The sequence below is a fragment of the Anopheles maculipalpis genome, chromosome 3RL (assembly GCF_943734695.1).
Source record: "Anopheles maculipalpis chromosome 3RL, idAnoMacuDA_375_x, whole genome shotgun sequence".
In the NCBI taxonomy this organism is placed as follows: Eukaryota; Metazoa; Arthropoda; class Insecta; order Diptera; family Culicidae; genus Anopheles; species Anopheles maculipalpis.
This window is the reverse complement of record NC_064872.1, coordinates 9,587,313-9,607,918: the sequence shown is the minus strand read 5'-3', so window position 1 is coordinate 9,607,918 and position 20,606 is coordinate 9,587,313. Positions and strand designations below refer to the sequence as shown.

Below are 20,606 nucleotides of genomic sequence, written 5' to 3'. Positions count from 1 at the left end.
CAGAATTTTTGCGCTTCACTGTAATGAAGCACGTTTCTGATCCATCGTTCGGCTCTACCTCCATGGTAGAGCCGGTGCTAACGGATCAACACAGAACAAATGAGAGGGAGAGGGATGACACGATACGTAAGGATAACTTACCGGACGGCACTTAGTGAGAGAAGTAGTACACCGCGCAAGTAGCGAGAGTACTTATACGCGGCACCGCTCTCTCACCTACACACACAACACTGCACGGGGACAACTACGCACGGAGAGCACAACTGGACACCAAACACACGGTTCGCTTCGCACTTGTTTCACTCTCTCACTTACGATGCGTGATTTCTGGGTCAACGACTTTGATGTTATCGCAATCTCGCCTATTTCGTCGCCTAGGAGCGCTTTAAAAGACGTCTTAATCGCTCGGTGGTTGGAGACGGAATTAGCAAAGTGAGGTTAACACACAAAAAATTGGTGGGCTAAAAAAGTTTTTAATGTACTTTTTCGAACAGGGAAAACTCTTTTGCCAAGGCAGAAGCATTCGAAGTTGCAACCGTAGACATGATCCACATCATCGAGAGCCATCTTCAAAAGAGTTAAACTAATAAAATAACTGCTGAACGACGGAAGCGATGTTGAGACCAGTGGTGAAATACGGACGACTGAGAGAGTGAAAAAAAAACTTTTTAATTACAAAACATTTGCAGTAATCTATCCGGCAAACCCTGAGAAAACATGGAACTGGAAACCCGGTTTCCCACGTAGCTCCGCTCATCTCGTCGCAAAAGGCGTGTGAAAGTTCCCGTGTCATACCTCGGTATCGTTATCGATTTAATTACTTTTGATTGGAAGCAGAAACCCGTTCCTCGATGGTGTGCATGCACTCAAACTTTCCCGAGAGAACACATTAATTATTGTGAATTTCGAAGTAGATGTTGCATACTTACAGCTCCTCTAGATTTGGCAGCATGTCGAATGACTTATTTGGTAGGTTGGTTATGTTGTTATTACTAAGATCTCTGGGAAAGAAATAAAGGTAGCGAAAAAGAAGAAAACATATTAGGAATACTCCATTAAGACTCAATGCGTCATTAGGTTTGGGAAATTGTGGGGGGGAGCGAGCGAACTAATTGCTTCCGTATCGAGTCGATTTCTGCTGTGCCTTGGTGTTAGATAATGCTTCCGATAGAGTCAAAGTGCCACTCAAAACAGGCCACGGGAATGCCAAAAACGGTTCTTCTGCTACCGAACGGCCCAACATGGCGCTATTAGTGAAGGTAATTTATGGCCTGCGATCGTAACGGACTTTCGAGAGGGCCCGGCGTCTTCCCTCGTCCTCGAAGACGGTTTTCTATGGTGTGGATAATTAGCTGCACGGAAATATCGGACATGGTAATAGGCTTGACCTAGTTTGTTTAAAGAAAATTGTATCCATATCTCTCTGCTTAAGTGACTTCCCGAAGCGTCTGCTTCGGGAGATACACACCAAGTGTTTCACCTGGTTGTTTACTCCGAACAAAAAGTGATAAACGGTTCCCGAAAATCGACCCGGCAACAAAATGGTCGTGAACATAAAACATTGAAAATATTGTTATCCTTTGGCTGGTCTGCTGGAATTTCGGTGGCCGGATGTAATAATCCATTTAGAAGAGCGAGGAGGCTATAACGAACGGGCCAGAAGAATTGTTGCAAACGGAAGTCATCGTCTGGGACCTTCCCTTGTACAGCAAGAACATAATGCGATAAAATCATCAGACATCTAGCTTTGAGCAGCTTGAGCTTCGCTTATCATGGTAAAGTTAAAGAAGCTTTTATGGAGTTTTGAAAATAAAAGACATCGCAATACAATGGTTTATTTTCGGAAAACGTTCCCAAAGAAAATCCTAGCATGACGACCATACAGAAAACGGTGGCTTAGAACACACATGAGTGACAATCTTTTTGATAGAAAACGGAACGGCAGTAAGCATTAATCGCACATTCTGTGTGGTCACTATATCACGGCGAAAAGTTCTCCATAAGCCATCAGCGTACCCAAAATGACGTAAGCAACATTCCGGCGAACCGCACTGATTCATCAGTTTTACTGTTAAAATGAATGTATTTCCTTCTGAAAGCATGAATGATCTGCTTGCTTGTTTTCCTACAGGTTTTCCGGGGTGATCCATTTTCCGGTTTTTATCTGGCCAATACCGAGCCCCACTGCTGTGACATTTACGATCTCAGCGGGAACGGGTAGGCGATCGTGTAGTAAAAACCTGACCAAGAAAAGTTTGTAACAATCTCAACCCCCCCCCCCCCCCCACTCCCCCAAAAAAAACCCCATAGACCGTGAAATGCTTGCTTAGGATTTCTTTTTTCGTCCAAAAGTCCAACATGTTTGGGTGAATGAAAAAAAAACAATCCTGCTGTGATTCCCATGGGTGTATGGCAGAGCAAAAGCTTCAAAGGGCAGTGAAAGTTATCCGAATCTCGCGCAGGGATCTGATAGTCCCAACGCAAGAGCCCATTATTTTCGACCGACCGACGGTTCTGTATCGCGATTTTGTATCGCTGCGGTGGGTCTTCCATAAAAATAAATCCATCATACACTTGGGGTTGCTTTTCTTGCTACTCTCCTTTCAGGGTCACGCCATGTACGCCTTGGTGTCCTTTTTAGAAGGTATTTATGCGCAGGAAACTGCCCATCAAAAGACGCTAGAAGATGGCAAGGTGCGCGTGAACTAATTTGATACACTTGTTGGCCCCACTTCCCCCCCCCCCCCCTCCCGGAGATGCCGGATCCGCCAACACACGTGACGGTTAATGGTGCTTTTAGTGACACTTGCTGGGAATGTTATCTTGGCGCTTGGTTTACAGAATACAGCAAAGAAATATGAAAAGTGAAATGAAGCTTTACGTGGATGTAAAAAAAAGAGAATACTACACGGAAGCCATTTTCACCAAAAGAAAGAACAGTCCGATAACGTAAAATAACAACTTCAGCTCCAAACTCCCCGTCATGGGTCGCCGTTGGACGGTCCTGAAAAACCAATTTATCATCCGAATATGTCAGGGAGACCGTTTCCAAGACCGGCGCGTCTTCCTATCGCTTCCAAATGGTCACAAACGGTACCGCGTTTTAACGATCTTGTTTCTATCGGAAGAGACAGTGCAAAAAAAAAAAAAATTGTGTGACACACTCTGAAGCCTACCAGCAGGCGTCAATTTCCAAGGTCCGCTCCACATCACAACCGTGCGAGATGGATCGAATAGACACATACATCAGGTGACACAAGTGGAAGTGGGATGGAAAGGGTCACCAGAGGGGAAGAGATTAAAATTCTATACCATCCAAAACCGGTTCGGAAACCTAGGACTAGTGCCGGGCCTTTTTGGAGGGCATAGCAGTAAATCATCTCTTCCGATTGTTTGTCACGAATGATGCTGACGGCGAATGCAAACCTCCCCAGGAAAAAAAGGTGTCTTGTTGTGCCTTTGTGTGGTTCGGAAAGGAACCCTACTTCTGCTAGGTGGCCGGGGACACGGTTCTCAGCTAATGGACAAATATGGTGTCGGCATGTAAACGCTTGAGAACGGTACCAGCAGGCTCTAAACATGTCTACCGCATGAAAATAAGGGTGTTGGAGATTACACGATGAGCTTTCATGAATGCGCTGGGTTGTACGATGGGATTTGGAACAGCTTGAAGCTAATGGGCACTTACACGGCCGGTTAAGATTATGTTTTGTGAAAAATTGCAATGAGAACAAAATGGCCCATAATGGTAAGTATGCTATTAGATTTTATTGGACATGTTGCATTTTTGTTTGTTAGTCTGACGTAATTACAAGTAAATAAAATCATATTTTTTTCAATTGTTGTAAAGAAATTAAACAAAAATCGTGCGGCAATAATTTGTTTTCGATTAATTTCGTTAGATGAAGTTTATAATTATTGCAGATTGCAAACATTTCCACAAAGCACACGAAGAAACATACGAAGAATTGATGGTCAATGCAAAGCATAAGCGTATTAAGCGAATAATTACCTATTTATTTTTAAATTCGTATGAAAATTTAACATATAACTTAAACAACAATCTCTACAGCTTTTAAATGTTATAACAAAACAAAACTTAATTGTTTTTCAGTTCCGAGTGCTAAGAGTTTTTTTTTTTGGTAAAAAATTCTCATTAATAGCAAAAAATGTTAGCTCAGCTTTCCTATTTTGACCTATTTTCGCGGTTTTGTCATGTCACGCCAGGGAATATTGTTGTTCCACCAAAAGCAATCGACCGAAACGATAATGATAATAAACTTAAACTGCGGGGAAGGCATTTGCTAGATAAACACAAGATAAATGAATCTTTTTGAAAGTTGATGCCAAAGCATTGAAAAGATCTTTTTGAATATGATTTGTAGGGAACGATATGATCCTTCCTTTTTCAATTGTCAATTTGTGTAGTAAGTAAAAAAACTTAGATTAAAAACGAGATGCATGCTCGTCAAAGCAAGTAAAGTTAAATGAGGAAAAGAAAAACAAGCTTTTTCCTACTAAAAATAAATTAATTGGATCTCCTACAAGATTCTTTTGAAGATTCCCTAATAGTTTTTTTTTTCAGACTCATCTTTTGCATGGTCGAAAAACAACCAGTTCCGGAAGAAGCTTTCCAACTCTAGCCATAAGTTAAAGGAAACCCCCAATTCAAGGCATGTTTATGACAGCCAAATGAGATGCCTGCACGACTTATAATAAATGAACGGAAAGCGGATGTCGTTTGCGATAAGCCCAAAAGCCTGCCCTCGTGCTCCACGCTTTTACAGTTTTTCTTGGAAAACTAGTCGATTGGAGGCTGCTCTTCCTCTTCTATCACCTACACAAAAAGAGCTTGAAACCACAAAAAACACACTCACCAACAGCCGGAAGCACATTTGAAATAGATTTGGCAAAAACTGCTATGAGGAAAAGATCGTGTCTAGAGCAGTGGTGCCTGGACACGATCCTTTCACCCAACTAGAAGCTTGCAAAACAATCATTTATCATAAGAACACCTTTTTCTCTTCTTTTCATTCTCCCAGAACAGAAAGCTCAAAGCGCTCCAATCTGCGTACATAACTTTTCGCCACCAAACCGGGCTTACGCTTACATGTGATTTTCTTTTGCCATTTCCTTTATATTTCGTGCCATGTGCAAAAACTTCTAAATATCCTTTTGCTTTACGCACATTTTGAGCGATGAAATAGCTTCCGGCTAGTGTGTGGGCTCGGTTGAACGCTTTTATGAGGGCGATGGCGGCTGATGTTCTCATTTGTCCTTGGTGCCAGTCAGGGGAGCTAGCTTAGCACGAGCGACGAGTTGATTGCCAGCGAGAAACGTACAAGTACAGAAAAGTGTAACGAAACGCTAGGAAAGTGAAGAGGAAAAGCGAACGAAGACTTGCAATTTGCTCGGGAAAATAAAAACTTTTCAACTAAATTTTCCTCCACCCAACTGATTTGTGGTTTGAATGTCGTAGATCTATGTTTTTGTCGAGGTTTTTTTTGCATCCTTCTTTCGGAAACGGAAGAAACGAGCAAAGCGTGGCGATCGTGTGGTTTTGGAAGGGAAAATGTTGTTTATCATCGAATCAGTGCCAGCAAACGACACAAGCAAACGGAGGCTAGCAACGAGCACACCGATAAGACGCTAATTTATACACGATGCAGCGGTCAAACAGAGCGGCCATAAATCATGCATCACTGGCTCTCTCGTATAGCATTTTGGTGAGGATCGTTTTTTCCTTCCAGGAGAAAAACGAAAGCACGAGATAGCTGCCCGCTTATTCTGTTATTCTGTTGTTACTGCACGCCACACCATTGTTTGTCATTGCTGGGGAAGCACCAGCAGCTTAATAGGGGACCGAGGATTGCTTGCACGTTTTGTGCTTCCTTCCGGTTCATGAAAAATGCAGCAGAATAATGCCACCCGAAAGTACGTCGGGAGAAGTGCAGTTTTTGGGTCATGATGGTCATCAATTTCCTTCACCATTTTTGTTGGTAGCTCGGTTGTTGTTTCTTAGCTTTACGAGGTGAAGGAAATATGTTCGTAATACGATGTACTTAGCATTTCCAAGATGCTGCACCCACAAGACGGAGGATTTTGGAGTGATCGTGACAAGAAATATTAATGCATTATTTATTTGAGCGCATACAAAATGGAACCATCTTCGTGGAATATTTTGAAATAATTAATTTGTATAGAAAAATATTTTATTTATGTGAAGAGAATTCGCTTTTCATCAAGCAAGCAATGTGTATTATCTACTTTTTGAAAATATAGTACCCAATCGTATCAAAAGCTCCGTAAAAGAAAGCGATCACCAGCAAACTATCTGCTCATCGTTTGCTAAACTTTTTCTAGGAACGCCTGCAAACAGCAGGCTGACGAAAGCAAAAATTGAATTTCAAAAGAAGGGTTTCCGAAGCTTTATGCAGCTTCCAGTCCGGTGAACAAGTTTCCTCTCAAGTGCACAGCGCACACAAAACCGCTTCGCCTGCATTTATGCATTTTGAGTGCAAAACTTTCCTACTGCGAGCGAATAGGAGCTCCCTCAAGGAGCTGTGGTTGTGTGGTGCTACATCGACACGAACAAATCGGCATTGGCTGGATGGCTGGTGGCATCATCTTGAATAAATCTTTCTTGATGCCATTTTCCATGCATGCACGTGCTCAAATTGGAGCATTGTTTGTAGCGCACAGCATGCATCAAGTGTGTGCGCATAAACCGAACGCACGTGGATGTGGTTTTATTTAGAACACGGCTAAAGAAAAAGGAATGCAGGCAACGGGGACGGGTGTTGCTTCTTCTGCAACGAAAAACGGTGTGTCAAAAAAGCATCAGCGCTTGTGAAATGATTTACTGCAGCAAATTGATAAGGGCTTTTTGCGTTGCCTCACAGCGTGAGCCTCGCAGCGTGCGCGTTTGCTAATGCACATTCGGCACTTGAATATTTGCTTTAGTCGTGCTGCACGAAGGACGCTTATTCCGACGCCAACTTTACAGTAAGATGTGTCGCACAAAAACTACAGTTTCAGCTCCACTTCGTTCTAAAGACACACATACACATGATGTGAGACGTTTTTCTTCCATCGGATACGAAAGCACAGTGATGGTTTGGTGAACAGCAGAAATAATAGAGAAAGTTTGCTAATTCAAGTTGGAGCTACCCGATTTCTCGGGTAGCGGCGATGTTGCTCTAGTGAACTGTGGTGTACAAGAAGGGGAGGGTTCGTCATTGTGCACGGGATTATGTTTAAAGTTTTGCAGCGATATGCGATGTGCACGATTGTTTGTAAATTGTTTTGCAAAATTTTTGCCCCAAACCGAACCAAGTCGAATGAATTTGCAATCAGCGCACCGTCGACGGTGCCGAAAGCAAGTTTGGGTTCGGGTTTTGTTTTTACAGCAAACGGTGCTGGTAAAGCTTGAGTTGTCAGATGTAATTGAATTATTATTGTGGTTGTAATTGGAATGGAATGAGCTCGGTGTGAAAATATTAAGTCGTTCGAAATATTAAGAATGAAGTGGATTAATTGAGAGAGATTATCAGCATTCAAAGTTGGGCGAATGGCGGTTGAAGGAACAAACTAGCATGATTGTGGAGGATGGAGCACGATGTGTAATGGAAATCACATAAATCTGGCGTCTTATACCCTCAAATGGGGATCGTCAGTTCTATTCGGGCGTCGTCGTGTATGAATCCGTCATAGCAAAGAATGATTGTGTCCCTTTTTGGATATATCAAATGCGTTGGTTTGGGAGCTGTTTAAATAATTCCTAGCAATTACTTTAGCAAAACTAACTGTTTACAGGTATGAAGCATGCATACTTTTAGTACAATTTCTTAAACAATCTCCTGAACAATGAAAAATTCAAATAATACAAGCCAGAACACGTCGCCTGATTTATTTACAAACAAACCAACCAAATGTTAACAATAACCATTTGTAGGTCTTCCTGTCTCTCTCTACAAAGCTTCGATCGATCTATTCTTTTAGTTACATTCTATGGTGCATACATACTATCTTTGCTAGCACAAAAGTACCATTCCAAGTGCCGGAGTACTCTTCTGAAAAGCTGACTAACATGCTATAAAAATAATGGTACGAAAACTAATGTCAGTTGTAAGTGCCGTGTAACGAGAAAGATAGTCAAGAATAGTGCTGGTAAAAAGAAAGAAAGGGAAAACCCTCGAATGACATTCATTCCATTGTTCCATGTTCCTTCCTGTGCAGCAAACACACACACAGACAGAGATGTGACAACACGGTAAATATTATTCCATGGAAATCTGCATCGACGAGCCATAAAAGCAGCACGATCATCGTCAAGCCACCGGGCGAAAGGCGAAAGCTGAAAATCCTCTTACCGGAGAGGAACACGGATGAACCAAGCAGGCAAAGGAATGCAACAGTCAGCCTCCAATCCCCGACCAACCCAAGGAGTGATAAAATCAATGGCGCTAAAGTGGCGCGAGCATCGATAACGCAGTGAATTTGCACAAGAATGATGACGAGACTCCGTGGAGTGTGCCGGACTCGCTTCCTGTGCCTTCCTTGTGCACGGTTCGCCGTGCAAACGGCAAGAAAAGCAATTTAAACGGAACCTAAGAATGCACGACATTCCACTGGAAAATGCTATTGTTAATGGCATATCTAGGACAAACGCCATCACCACGCAGCCGGCGTGGCAAGCTTAACTGTTACCGATACCGATACCAGGAGGGTGATGATATCACAGCATCTCGCTAGCAACATTACAAAAGCCGCCAGTTTTTGTGTTTTTGCTCGTTTTCTCCATTTTTCCATCTCTTCACACTCTTTTCCCGCGGCCCAATTCCGATCGGAATTCCGACACATGCGACCCGATTCTTCGACATACGTGCAACGGAACGGCATGCGAGAGTCATTTCGGGGGCATCCATTATGTGGGACAATTGGCATCATTGCTACGGGCGCATTATGGATTTTCGTTTTTCCTCCCCCTCTAAGCCCATGCACGCAAATCGCAACCTCCATGAAACTCCATCCGAAACACGTGTTCGATGAAACTGACCAGGCGCCTCCATCGTATCGATCGATTGTAAGAAAATTCATCAAACCCATCATACCGACCAATCCCGAACCATTACTGCTGCATTTTATTGGATGATTGGAGATGTTGAAGGAGGAGGAGGGAGGGGGGGAGAGGGGTGGAGGGAAAAGGAGGTATCATGGGGAAAAGGATGTACATTTTTACGGCTCCTGTTGAAGCTGTTTGATGATGTCTGCATTCCATCACTGCTGCTGCTGCTGCTGCTGGTGTCTGGGCAATTTTTGCCAATTTCGGCAAGCCACCACGTCCTCGAGCAAATTGCAGCAGTGGATCGAAAAGTGAGCAAAATGATGGAATGGCAGCAGAAGCAGAATGAAGATGGTGCCCAACCAAATCTCGCGCCATGCTTAAACTTTCACTTTTCTTCAGCCTGAGCTTCAGTTTGGGGCGAGATAGACGCAAAGGGCGTAAAATGTCTGGCTTGACGTTTCGAAGAAGCTACTACACTCTCCATGGGTAAATAGTGAAACAGGACGTCTAACACACACACACACAGACAGACATACACACACAAACAAATGCTCTTTTCCCTTGCTCGTTGATGTTACATAAACGATGTGTGTCTTGTGCAGTCCTGGCGCGCCCTAATCGTTTTATCCTGTAATGCTTACGGGTTTTAGTTTCGGGACTGCTGTTTTTTTTTGGTATTGGTAGTTTTTGTCTGTGTGTTTTGTGCTTTGGCCATGTTATTCATGATCTGCATCATGCCACCTTTCACTCTCTCTTTCGGACCATTTGGACTGTGCCGGCCTGATGATGCCGGGAGGTCCCTGCACAGCGTCTATCGAATCAGACCAGGCGAACGACGGGAATCAAGAACTTTTCCGCAACTGACACACGGTAATTCGCTGTGAAGCAAACAAAGAACACTACGAAAACGAAATGGCAACGAAAAAACTTTCCTTTCATGGGTAAAATAGTGGTGTCGTATTGAAATTCTGCCACACTGTTTGGATGAAGATTTCGCCTTATTTTTGGGGATAAGAACTGCGGCAAACTTCAAATACACGCCACCAAATGAAACAGCTTTGCTGGAGCACATTTGGAGTGAAAAACAAAAAAAAGAAGCCGAATTGTTTTGGGTGCGTTTTTGCACTTTGCAGCGATTTGCCGGGTGTAAATGAAATGTATCGTATTTTCTCACCAGACCGAAAGACTATTTGTTTCAATGTTGCCATCGTGGTAGTGGCATTTGGAGTGGCAGAATTGAAATAAAAATACAATGCAGTGGTCGGGAGCGAGCAGTACGTCGCGAGAAATGTACAGGAGAACAAACTGGTTGATGAAAAGATTCTATTACGGTGCAAATGTCCAACCATGTCCGGGGATGAAGATGTCACGCCACCCGTCGGGGATGGAATGCTTCTTGCAAACAAATTAAAACCGAGCTCGGTATGGCTAGGGAAGCTTGAAACAAAATAGTGCCACAACTGCATTGCTGTCCAGCAGCGTGTATCCTTTTTCTTTGCTAAAAATAAAATACGAATTTGTACACCACGTAGCTGCAGGAGAAATCGATTACAAGTGAGCCAGACTGGCTAGTTCAGGGGCTGGGGGTACTTGTGTTTCGCTTCCATCCGAGCGAGCCAGTGCTGAGGGTCATTGGAAATAATTGGGCTTTAAGGCTGTTGGCTGCTCGTGATCTATTTTAATTATTTCCAGCGGCTATATCGGGTACGGATGTTTTATTTTTCTCCCAAAGTGATAGCTCTGCAACTTGCACAAGCACTCTCGTGCAACCAGTCAGCCTTTGTAAACAAATCATTAAAATGGAAATTCGTTGCCAAGCGCCCTTTGACCCTATTGACGTAAGGGCGTAGTTTTAATTGTTGATTGAACAAAACAGAAAAGTGTAGTGAAGTTACAATTGTGGGCATATTATTACAACAATTCATTGATGTTTAATTAAGCATGAGATAAATATGAGATCAAATAAATATTCGAACGTCCATTATCCATAAAAAGGGGAACAAAATCATGTTCATTTTGCATCATCTCGTCACACATCAATCGCATTTCTACGAGCGGAGCAACTCGACTCAAGGTAGGCAAACGTTTTTGAATTGTTCGTCAAAGCTTTGAGTTCAATCATCATGCTGTGTGCCGGATCAATTGCATCCGTTTTAAAATTAACTGTTGCAATAAATCTTCCATAGATATGAGTTATTTAAACATTTGAAACAACGCCTGTGGGCATATATTTTGTAGGTATAAATTATATGACCCATAACAAATTATTTTCTTCAATAAATTCAAGATCATTTACCAAAATTTAGATGGGCGCTGAATTTATATAACTTATCTTGTAAACCTTAACTAACGACTAATGATTCTGATATTTGGGAAATGTGTTACAAAAGCTTTTTTATGACATAAAAAATATGGTTGCACAATGTTTGGCACTGCTTTCATGAAAAATCATTATTATTGATCCACTCTTCTTATCCAAAGGAGTTCAAATTAACTGTCCAGGGAATTGGAACACCCCAAGAAACTGCTTCAAATGCCATAACTTTTAAATTTCTTCACGCAACTTTGTTCTATACATTTATGCTACTAACATTTGTCTTCACGCATGATTTAGTAGTGACCATAGTTCTGTCAAAATCGAATCATTACAACGATTCGTCATGATTGCTGTCAAATGTCGATTCCCTTTTCTAGCTGTAGTAAAGAAAACAGTGCGCTGTGCATAGCTTTCCGATAAACAAATACCACCGACAACACATTGCAGCACACATATTTATCATTTATTTATGATGTATCTGACACAAGGAAGCCGCTGTTGCTGTTCGGCAAACATCGAAGGACACCGGAACCGAAATAGATATCAAAACTAGATCAAATTTCACTTGTCATTGAGCAAGAGGTTCCATCCATTATCGTTCAATGGACAGACATCGTACCGTACCAGAATGCGTTGATATTGTGGAGCTGTTGGCAGTGTAAAAAAACAATAGGAATGCAACGAACACTCAGCCGCGTTACGCTACGGGCTAAAACGTGCCAACCATTGTTTCAAGCTCAAATAAGCGGAAAGCATAATTTACGCTACATAAAACACTGGACATCAGGTCACGGGATAGTTGGGCGTTTGTTGCCGTGGATCAAGTACGCATCCCTTCCGGCATGACTCCGTGCGGTTACTCTTACCATGCCTCACTCGGATTGGGGTGAGCTAGGACACCACTTATGTAGACTTTAGGGCATCAGGACCTCGGGAGCGTAGGAAGTTACCGTAACCTCAGCTCTCGTTAGACATTACAGTCGGAGTCACTTTTGATCGTGGTATATCACGGAACGCTACAATGACCGGGAGCGCATAAGCACCACCAGCATGAAACGACAAAAATGGTCACCTTCACTAGATGCGTTCGCTTATGACACGATCATAATAATTTCATCATCATCATTTTCATCCGGAAAGAAGGAAGCACTACTGCGGAAATCGACCATCGTGCAGCTTCAACTTAAACTCCCATTTTTGCTTCAATCCTCGGCTATCTTCGCTCTCGCACGATACGTTCCGGAACGGTGCCGATGTCAATCTCGGCACACACCCACGGCGACGAGTGCACGCTTTTCCGCCCTTTAAACGGTTCTTTAACCTCTGCGCACTCGGGATTCAACACATAAGGAGGATACGGTGAAGCATCAGAATAATAGCTGTGTGTTGCATTATTCCCAGTGCGTCCCAGTGCGAATGCAGAGGGATTGTGAGAAAATGAAGTCAAATTTTAAATGCATTTCGAATCGATATGAGATGATATCACACACATTCCCTCATACGTGTCGTGTACCGTGTGTTATTTGGGAGGATGTGTTTGTGTGCCAGTGTGAACACGTGATCTTTGACCACCAGGATGACGTTCGTTGCAAAGCAGTAACAGTATGTGAAAGGAAATGCATTGAACTGACCATCCTCAAGCGTTTTTCCTATCGACCTTTGTGCACCGCACTCTCGCGGGGAAAAACGAGGGCAACAACTCTTTCACTTCGCCTCTAGAAGTGTGAATGTACTCGTCCGGAATTAATAACGAGTTTTGGCAGATGTTTTTTTTTTTTCAAAAAGGCCTCTACATTATTTACCAAAACGGAGCATATGAGAAAATCATCTAAACGTCTGCGAGATAGTTTTACTCCTTTAGCTTCATAAAATCTCCGCTTACCATTACGTACGCCTATATGGTACGCGAATATCCATAACCGTCCCTTTACAATCAAAGAGACTGAGACCGACGGAATCGCGCCTGGTGTAAAGCGTGCGAGCAGGAAACGCGATGGTAAAACCGTGAAAATCACTATAATCCAAACTAATTGACCATAAATGTCAACCGCCGCTATAAAAATAAACCATTCGCTATGCAGCTTCGCCCACCGCCATTAGGCGTACGTACCAGTCTGTTTTCCCCCAGTTGCCAGATCACACACTATTGCGCGAAGGCCACTACCCTGCCTGACTGCTTGCTTTTGGGTTAGGTGAAAAATAGCGGCTCGTAAATCATAAAAAGTTATGTTACACCCGCGCATCGCACCACACGCACACACACACAAGGCACAGAAGCAACACATCGCATTGTCATTCTCACCGACCGGGCAAAACCGGGCAAGCTGTGCGAATACTTTTGGCCGGCGATAGCGGTGTGTTGTGCAGAAAAACTAAAATAAAACGCTTTCTTCCTTAACAGCGAAGAACTAGGTAGCACTTTGAGGACTGTTTCGAGATCATAATCAGCCACCCGGCGGTTAGAATGGTAGCGATTTCTTGGGAGAAAGCGAAGGCTTTGTATAGGAATTTTCCCAGTGCGAGCTCAGAGACACACACATCATTCACAATTTAGTTGGGTGGTGTGCTTTTGCGTTCCGTTTGGTGTGCAATATGTTTTTACTTCCTTTAAGAAAGTCAACTTACGGTTGTCTTACGGTTAAACTGAATATATCATGAAATATAGAGGTCTGTAGATGGAGATGTCGATCGGTTTGAATGATCCTTTTTTTCCTCCTGATTGATTTTAATTAATTGTTGAGTTGTCTGCTGACAAGAAGTCGCTCGAATTATAAACGTACTTAGTTAAAAAATCACGTATATTAATTTGTCTGTACGTATTTGCGCAGTAAAACAGTAAAAAAAACATATTGCATACTTTGAGGCGTTTGGACAAATCATAAGCTCACAAAGATCTACAAACAAACATAAAAAAGTGCGTTGTCAACGCTGTCCTTTCAACCAACCAGTGATGGCAATTTTACCTTCACAAAATCAATTGCTTGTGATTAAAAGTCAGTTGTTCGGTAAAACATTAAACCGACCCATTAGACAAAAAGCACCAACAAAATACCCCAATTCATCATGGTTAAAATGCAACTGCTCGGTCGTAAAATATGACCCCAATTTTTCAACCACCCAACGCCATCGTAGCAGCATAATTAGTACATCAAATCGAAGCACCATTCGTGATTAGATGAGGTGGAATAATAAAGCGAAATTCATCTTTTATGCATCAAAGATCGCCACTTCTGAAAAATTGTCAACCATTACCGCATCAGCGAGAGACGTGCCAGCTTCCTTTTTTTTTTGGTTCTGTTTTCGCTTTCTTGTTGCACAGCAATACCTTTCATGTTTTGCGTAGGATGATAGTCCACGGTGGTCGGTGGTCTTCACTTTACCCAACGATGACATCGACGCCGGCGAGTGTAAGATGAAATGACACTTAAGTACGATAATAAAATTCATAATGCTGTGCGTTTTATGGTGTCGCGTGTTTTGTCGCGAAGCTGGGTAGGTAGGTAGGTGGGCATGGGTAGAGTGTTTTGAACAGAAAGTACTCTTATTTTAGAAAACTTGTCAGTCCAACCCCAGAAGAACAATAGCAAACGATGCAAACGGAACGAGCTGCATATCGGGCTGTTTGCTGGCGTGTAATCATACTTCTCGCGTTGCATTATTCATTCCGCATTTTCACATTCAATCAAACGATGCAAAGTAATATTCGTACTCCTGGAGTGCGCGTCCAGGATATTGCTTGCACACTGCTGACGAGGACAGTGACACGCTGGCTTTGTACCGAGAAGAAGAAGAAAAAAAAAGGAACAGAAACATCGAAACCCGATTTTCCGTAACGTCGAGTGGTTCTTGCTCCAAACAGTCAACGATGTCGTGCGAATCTCTTTAGCACGTGTTTATCCTATCGGTATGAGTCGGGGGTTTCAATGGGAGTTTTGGTCACAAGACGAGCATTGTAGTGGATCGTTTTTCCTTCGCCGAGCTGTTCCCGTTTCCCAACGAGTTGCAGCGATTGGATTCGATGGATTCGGTTTTGGGTTACAGCTGGTACAGCACCGGTTCATTGCTTTTCCATATGCAAAGCACTGGGGATGACAGCAACAATTGAGCTACTTGGAAAGAGTTCAAATCGTGTGTTGGGAAAATGTCAAAGCATGGGAAGAATTCTTCTTACGAAATCTGAAAACTAGCACAATCAAATGCACCACACTGCAAAACCACTGTCGGGCATCGGATTTGCGGATGCACTTCCACCGGCAGCTGGCGGTAGTAGCAGTAGTGTACGTGATTTTTTACCCAAAATGTAAAATCAATCGACCTGCAGCTGCTGCAGTGTTCCAGTATCGGTGTTTCTTTTTCTGGGGAATTGCAATCGCTCGGGTAGAACAGCAGAACAAGACGTTTTGAGGTTATTTGCATTTTTTAGTGGACATTTGGTAAACGATTTTTGACGAGCGAACGAATCGAAACAAGGCAAATTTTTGTGTGTTTTTTTTAAATCGAAAGGGAGGACGATGTTTGGGGAAAGGATGATGAGTTGGAATCGAATTTACATGCACGCTGGGGATGGGTTTGATGAAGACACTGATCGTGCTTGTTGATCATAGCATCTTGTTGACCATGAACACGAATGTTGAATTCGTACATGAACTTGTTTTTATTTGTGTATGAAATAAAACATGACATAAAAAATGAGTTGTTTTAATCATGGTACTTTTTTAGTAAATTTTTAGATAATTTATATTTTTCAATTGAAGGTAAACATTTGTAACTAATAATTTATTAGTTCTTGATTTCATATTACTCAATTCAAACATTTAATTTACTTGTCCACTTTCCACATGATTTCTTACCAATTTAAGTTTCTTCCCTGACTTTAATTTTCCAATAATTATTATACTAAACACTAAAAAAAAAAAGATATTCAAATTAATCTACATAAAATCCATAACTTCAATCATGCTCGATTTCGTAAGCGTCTGAAACAAAAAGAGAGCTTGAAATATGGCATGCCATAAGCACAAAATCGTTCTCCCACGAGCCAGTAAATCCGATATCCACACACGTACGCTAAGGAAAACATTTCCCAACAAATCGTTGATGGTGAAAGCTCCAGACGTACGCGTATTATTATTTATTATCCGTCATTCATCCATTTTGGGCGTTCTTGTGTGGATCGCTTGTCGCTTCCGGTTTCCGGATTGATGTAGTGTTTGTGTTTCATTAAGAAGCCAGTCAGTAGTTTGTGCTCGGTGGGTTGTGAGTTCAATGAACAATTTTCCCAAGCAAAATGGTAGGCGTACCATGGTCTGACAGTTTCCCAAACCGGAAATGCATTAATCAGACAAACAAATAACATCCCCTGAGACATTTTTTCGTGATACAAGAAGGACGACTTTTCCCACGAGAGTTTTTCTGGGGGTGTTAAAAGGAGGCCGAGCTCAATTTCTTTCTTCTGGTAAACTTCGAAATTGGTACAATAACTCCCTCTATCTAATATTCGCTGTGATGAAATTGTTTAACCAACCATCAACCAGCCACCCCATCTGTTAGGTGTATTTACATGCTCACGCATGAAAAATGGAAGGATATTCATTGTGTCGAAAGACGGACTATTGTTCACCCTTCTTCCGTCGACACCATTAATTCGAATATTTACTCACGCGATCGGGAGCGTTGGATGCATGAAAACTTTACCATGCTGAGTGTTTAGAGGAGCGAAGAAAAAAGTATTCTTTTCTTACTTCTCAGTTCGCTTCTTCAATGACGTTTTGTTCATGGCTTTTTAACAACCGAAACGAGATAAGCGTTCAGTTTCGTGGAAAAGCGTCTGAAAAGGTGTTCGATCGAGCGTTCGGTAAATGTTTATCTGAAGCTCAAGGTTTCTTTTTCACGGAACCGTCATGGAAAGCCTTTCGGAACGCTGTCGGCTTTATGAGCTGTTGGCACGCGAACCACCGGAATGTGCATTGGAACTGGAATATCTCTGTTTACCTTTCTGCTTTACTGAGTAAGACGCACAAACTCAATGTATGTGTGTATGTGTGCTTTCGGCTTTAGCCACATAACAAAGTAATCTGAGTGGTTCATTAAACCCCGTAGCGTTATCCCTTGAATAACTCAATCGCCTTAGCGATGCGTTTAAATCCATTCCAATATTGGGCACCGCGTATCGCCATTTCCGGTAAAGAAGCCTTCCTTCATTCTGATTACAGTTATTGACCTGACCTTAAATATTGTTTTGCGTGCAGGAAAATTAGATTTCGTGATTTTCCCATAAAACCCTTCACTGTCATCACCGTTCTCCGTACGATTAAATTATTCCGATTCGTTGATGGTAATTTAGGTTGCGTTGAAAGATTAATGGCGCTGTACGTGAGCCGTTCGCTATGAATAATTGCGATACGGATGGCAGTTTAATGCACGTGAGCCTAAGTGGCATTTGTTGTGTGAGTTTGAAATTATGTTGTGATTAGAAGGGGAAAAACGTTTGCAATCATCGAGGAATAATTGGCACGATGTAAAACAGGCGTGTAAATTATGTTCAAGAGCTTTGGTTTAGATTATTATGAATACCGTAATACAGCACAGATGCTGGCACACATAACAGGGCAAAATAATGTACTGAGAAAAGGCTCCTGCATTGATCTGGTAGGATTTAGAAGAAACAATACGAATCAGTATTGCAATTCTAGAAAATATGTAATATGAATATAACTCTATGAATATGAAAAAAAAAAATGTTTAAAATAGCTGTTTGATGGTTCCGATATCCTGCAGATGTGAGGTGATCAAAACAGGAAGGATATGATGGTTCAGGTACGTGAAGAGGAGCCTGACTTATGCCTCAGTAAGAAGGTACTCTTCAGCAACGCGTTCAATACGAGGCAAGGCACAGCGAGCTATATTATTAATTGGCGTTCCCAGTCTCTACACATTTCCCATCCACTGGGAACGCAAAACTATGTAAAAGTAAATGATCTTTTAACAGTATTATTTGCAATTCTTAGTGAATGTTTTAATTGAGTTTTACTTGGTTACAAGCATTCCATCAAGATTTTCTTAAAACCGGCACGGCTGATGCCTTCAGATGCAGTAGCGGGTTTACCCTTTCTGGGGTCTTAAGCGGAATGGAAATTGGGGCATTCGGTAAATTTCAGATTTTTGCTACCCTTGTTATCAAATTTAACTTTCCCTACATTCACTATGTTAATGATCGTTGAGAATTGATCGAAATAAGACAAAACATGCAGTCCTCTGCATTGAGGTGGAGGAATCGGTTTAAGTAGTTCCACAAAAAGATGCGCGGCCCACAGACGCTTCCAACGGTAAGCTGCACGCCTTGATCGGAACAAAAATGAGCGAGTTATCGCCAATGTTCCGCTGAAAAACCTTTTCCCATGGAATAACTGGGTGGGGGGCGGAGGAATCGGGTTGAGGTGTTACACAAAAAGATGTGTGACTTAAAGACGCATCCGACGGTATGGGGAACGTTCCAATCGAACCTAAACAGAGCGAGTTATCACCGATTTTCCACGGGTTAATGCAGTTTCGACAGCAGCGTTCCAGTGGAAAACCGGCGATAACTCGCTCAGCTTTGATCCGATCGAGGCGTTCTGCATACTGTTGGATGCGTTTTTGGATCACGTATCCTTCTGTCCAGTACCCCATTCGATCCAATTTTGATGAATGCTCAACAATCATCAATATAATGAATGTAAGAAAAGTTAAATCCGATTGCACGGCTTCACATTGGTAGCAAAAATAGGACACTTACTGTACTAAGATTAATTGCGACAGAGGGATATTTCCCCCTATTTCCACTCCGTTTAGGGCCCCAGAAAGACTTAACCCGCCACCGCAAAGATGGCTTAAAAAAGTGATGATCTTTAAGCTTAAAGTATTTGTAGTTATGTGTTAAGGTTTTAATTTAAGCTCATTTTAAAACAAGCATTTCACAAAAAAAAAATAAAAACCGGCATACCAGGTGCTTTTAATTGTTTGTCTTATGTGATGGCAAAGATATTTTAAATCTGCTTGAAAATATTTGCAAGAATTATGAAAGCTAGGTGGTTTAATACTTCGATGATTTGATCGTTGACAAATTTTATTAACCTACTCTCACGAAGACGCACTAATTAGTAATCATTTTAACACCACCAAACAAGTCAGTTAAAAAAGTCCCTTCTGAAAACTATTCACGCCTCAACCACCATTCACAAAATAAGAAACCCCCCTTCATTATTCACGGAAGCACTTCATCGTTTCAGCAAATTAATCGCTCTAATCAGACTATGACTTTCGAAGCTGTTTGAATTAATTTTCATCTCGAAAAACCACCCCAGCCGCCATGAAATCAGCCAGGCAGACAGCCAGTATTAGGCTGCAAATGTGCTCTCATCAAATAATCATTACCAGGACGCACACCGTCGGCTTTAACCCGTTTCAATCGTCAATCTTTCCTTTGCTGGTCTGGGTAATTTTCACACCCAGCCGGCAAAGGAACAGCGCGTTGGAAAGGATTTCGCATCACGAAACAGTCACCGCACCGGGAGCTTATTCCATCGAGACATTAATCCGTTATCAAATGGTTCAAGTGTCGTTAACACTTCATTTCTTCCACTTCTTTCAATCGAGACGGATGGTTAGATGCGTTAGACACATAATCGAACCATTTCCAGGGTGGTATGCGTAGTACGCAAGAAAAGGATGTCCGGAACGTGGTGTTTTCTTTCGCTAAGTGCCATCCAGCCGGGAACGAAAAGAATGTCTGATGCTATTTCGCACGAGATGGTGTAGCAGCAACAGCAACAAAAGAAAAATGAATAAGGAAACAAATTTCCCAGAATCACGGGACGTTGGGTTGGGTGAACGAAGAAAGGAAATGAATTTCTTGCATATCACTCCACTCGGCAGTATTCGAGCTAGAGCCCGATGCTGGAGTGGAGTCCAGAGGATAAGCGTGCTTGCAGCATGCCTGGACACGAAAGGATAAAAATCAAATTTGGATATACATACACCAGTAGGGCGGTTTCCCACCACCCCCCGGAACCGGATGCTGATGAAGAGAGAGGCAACCGGAGGGTGGCTGCAAGTGATCAAGAGGAAGCTGATGAAAGAGAAAAGCTTGAATGGTGCCCGCATCCTAGGCAAAAGTGTGGATCGGATGTCCTTCCTTCACTGCGCTTTCGGTGTGACGCGTGAAGGCAGAGAATAGATCAGTTA

At 42.3% G+C, this 20,606-nt stretch overlaps 3 protein-coding genes across 4 annotated transcripts in view; 2 read left to right on the top strand and 1 right to left on the bottom strand.

Moving 5' to 3' along the window:
- LOC126564152 (protein PALS2) overlaps positions 1 to 20,606 on the top strand; it is a 536,462-nt gene that overhangs the window by 32,383 nt on the left and 483,473 nt on the right. The gene's annotated exons all lie outside the window — the stretch shown is intronic.
- Positions 1 to 20,606, top strand: part of LOC126564707 (homogentisate 1,2-dioxygenase) — a 650,355-nt gene that overhangs the window by 247,436 nt on the left and 382,313 nt on the right. The window lies entirely within an intron of this gene.
- Positions 1 to 20,606, bottom strand: part of LOC126563882 (follicle-stimulating hormone receptor) — a 68,564-nt gene that overhangs the window by 13,987 nt on the left and 33,971 nt on the right. Inside the window, exon 2 of the mRNA XM_050220669.1 lies at positions 930 to 1,001. Within this exon, the coding sequence (XP_050076626.1) occupies positions 930 to 1,001 (72 nt within the window). The remainder of the gene's footprint in view (positions 1 to 929; positions 1,002 to 20,606) is intronic.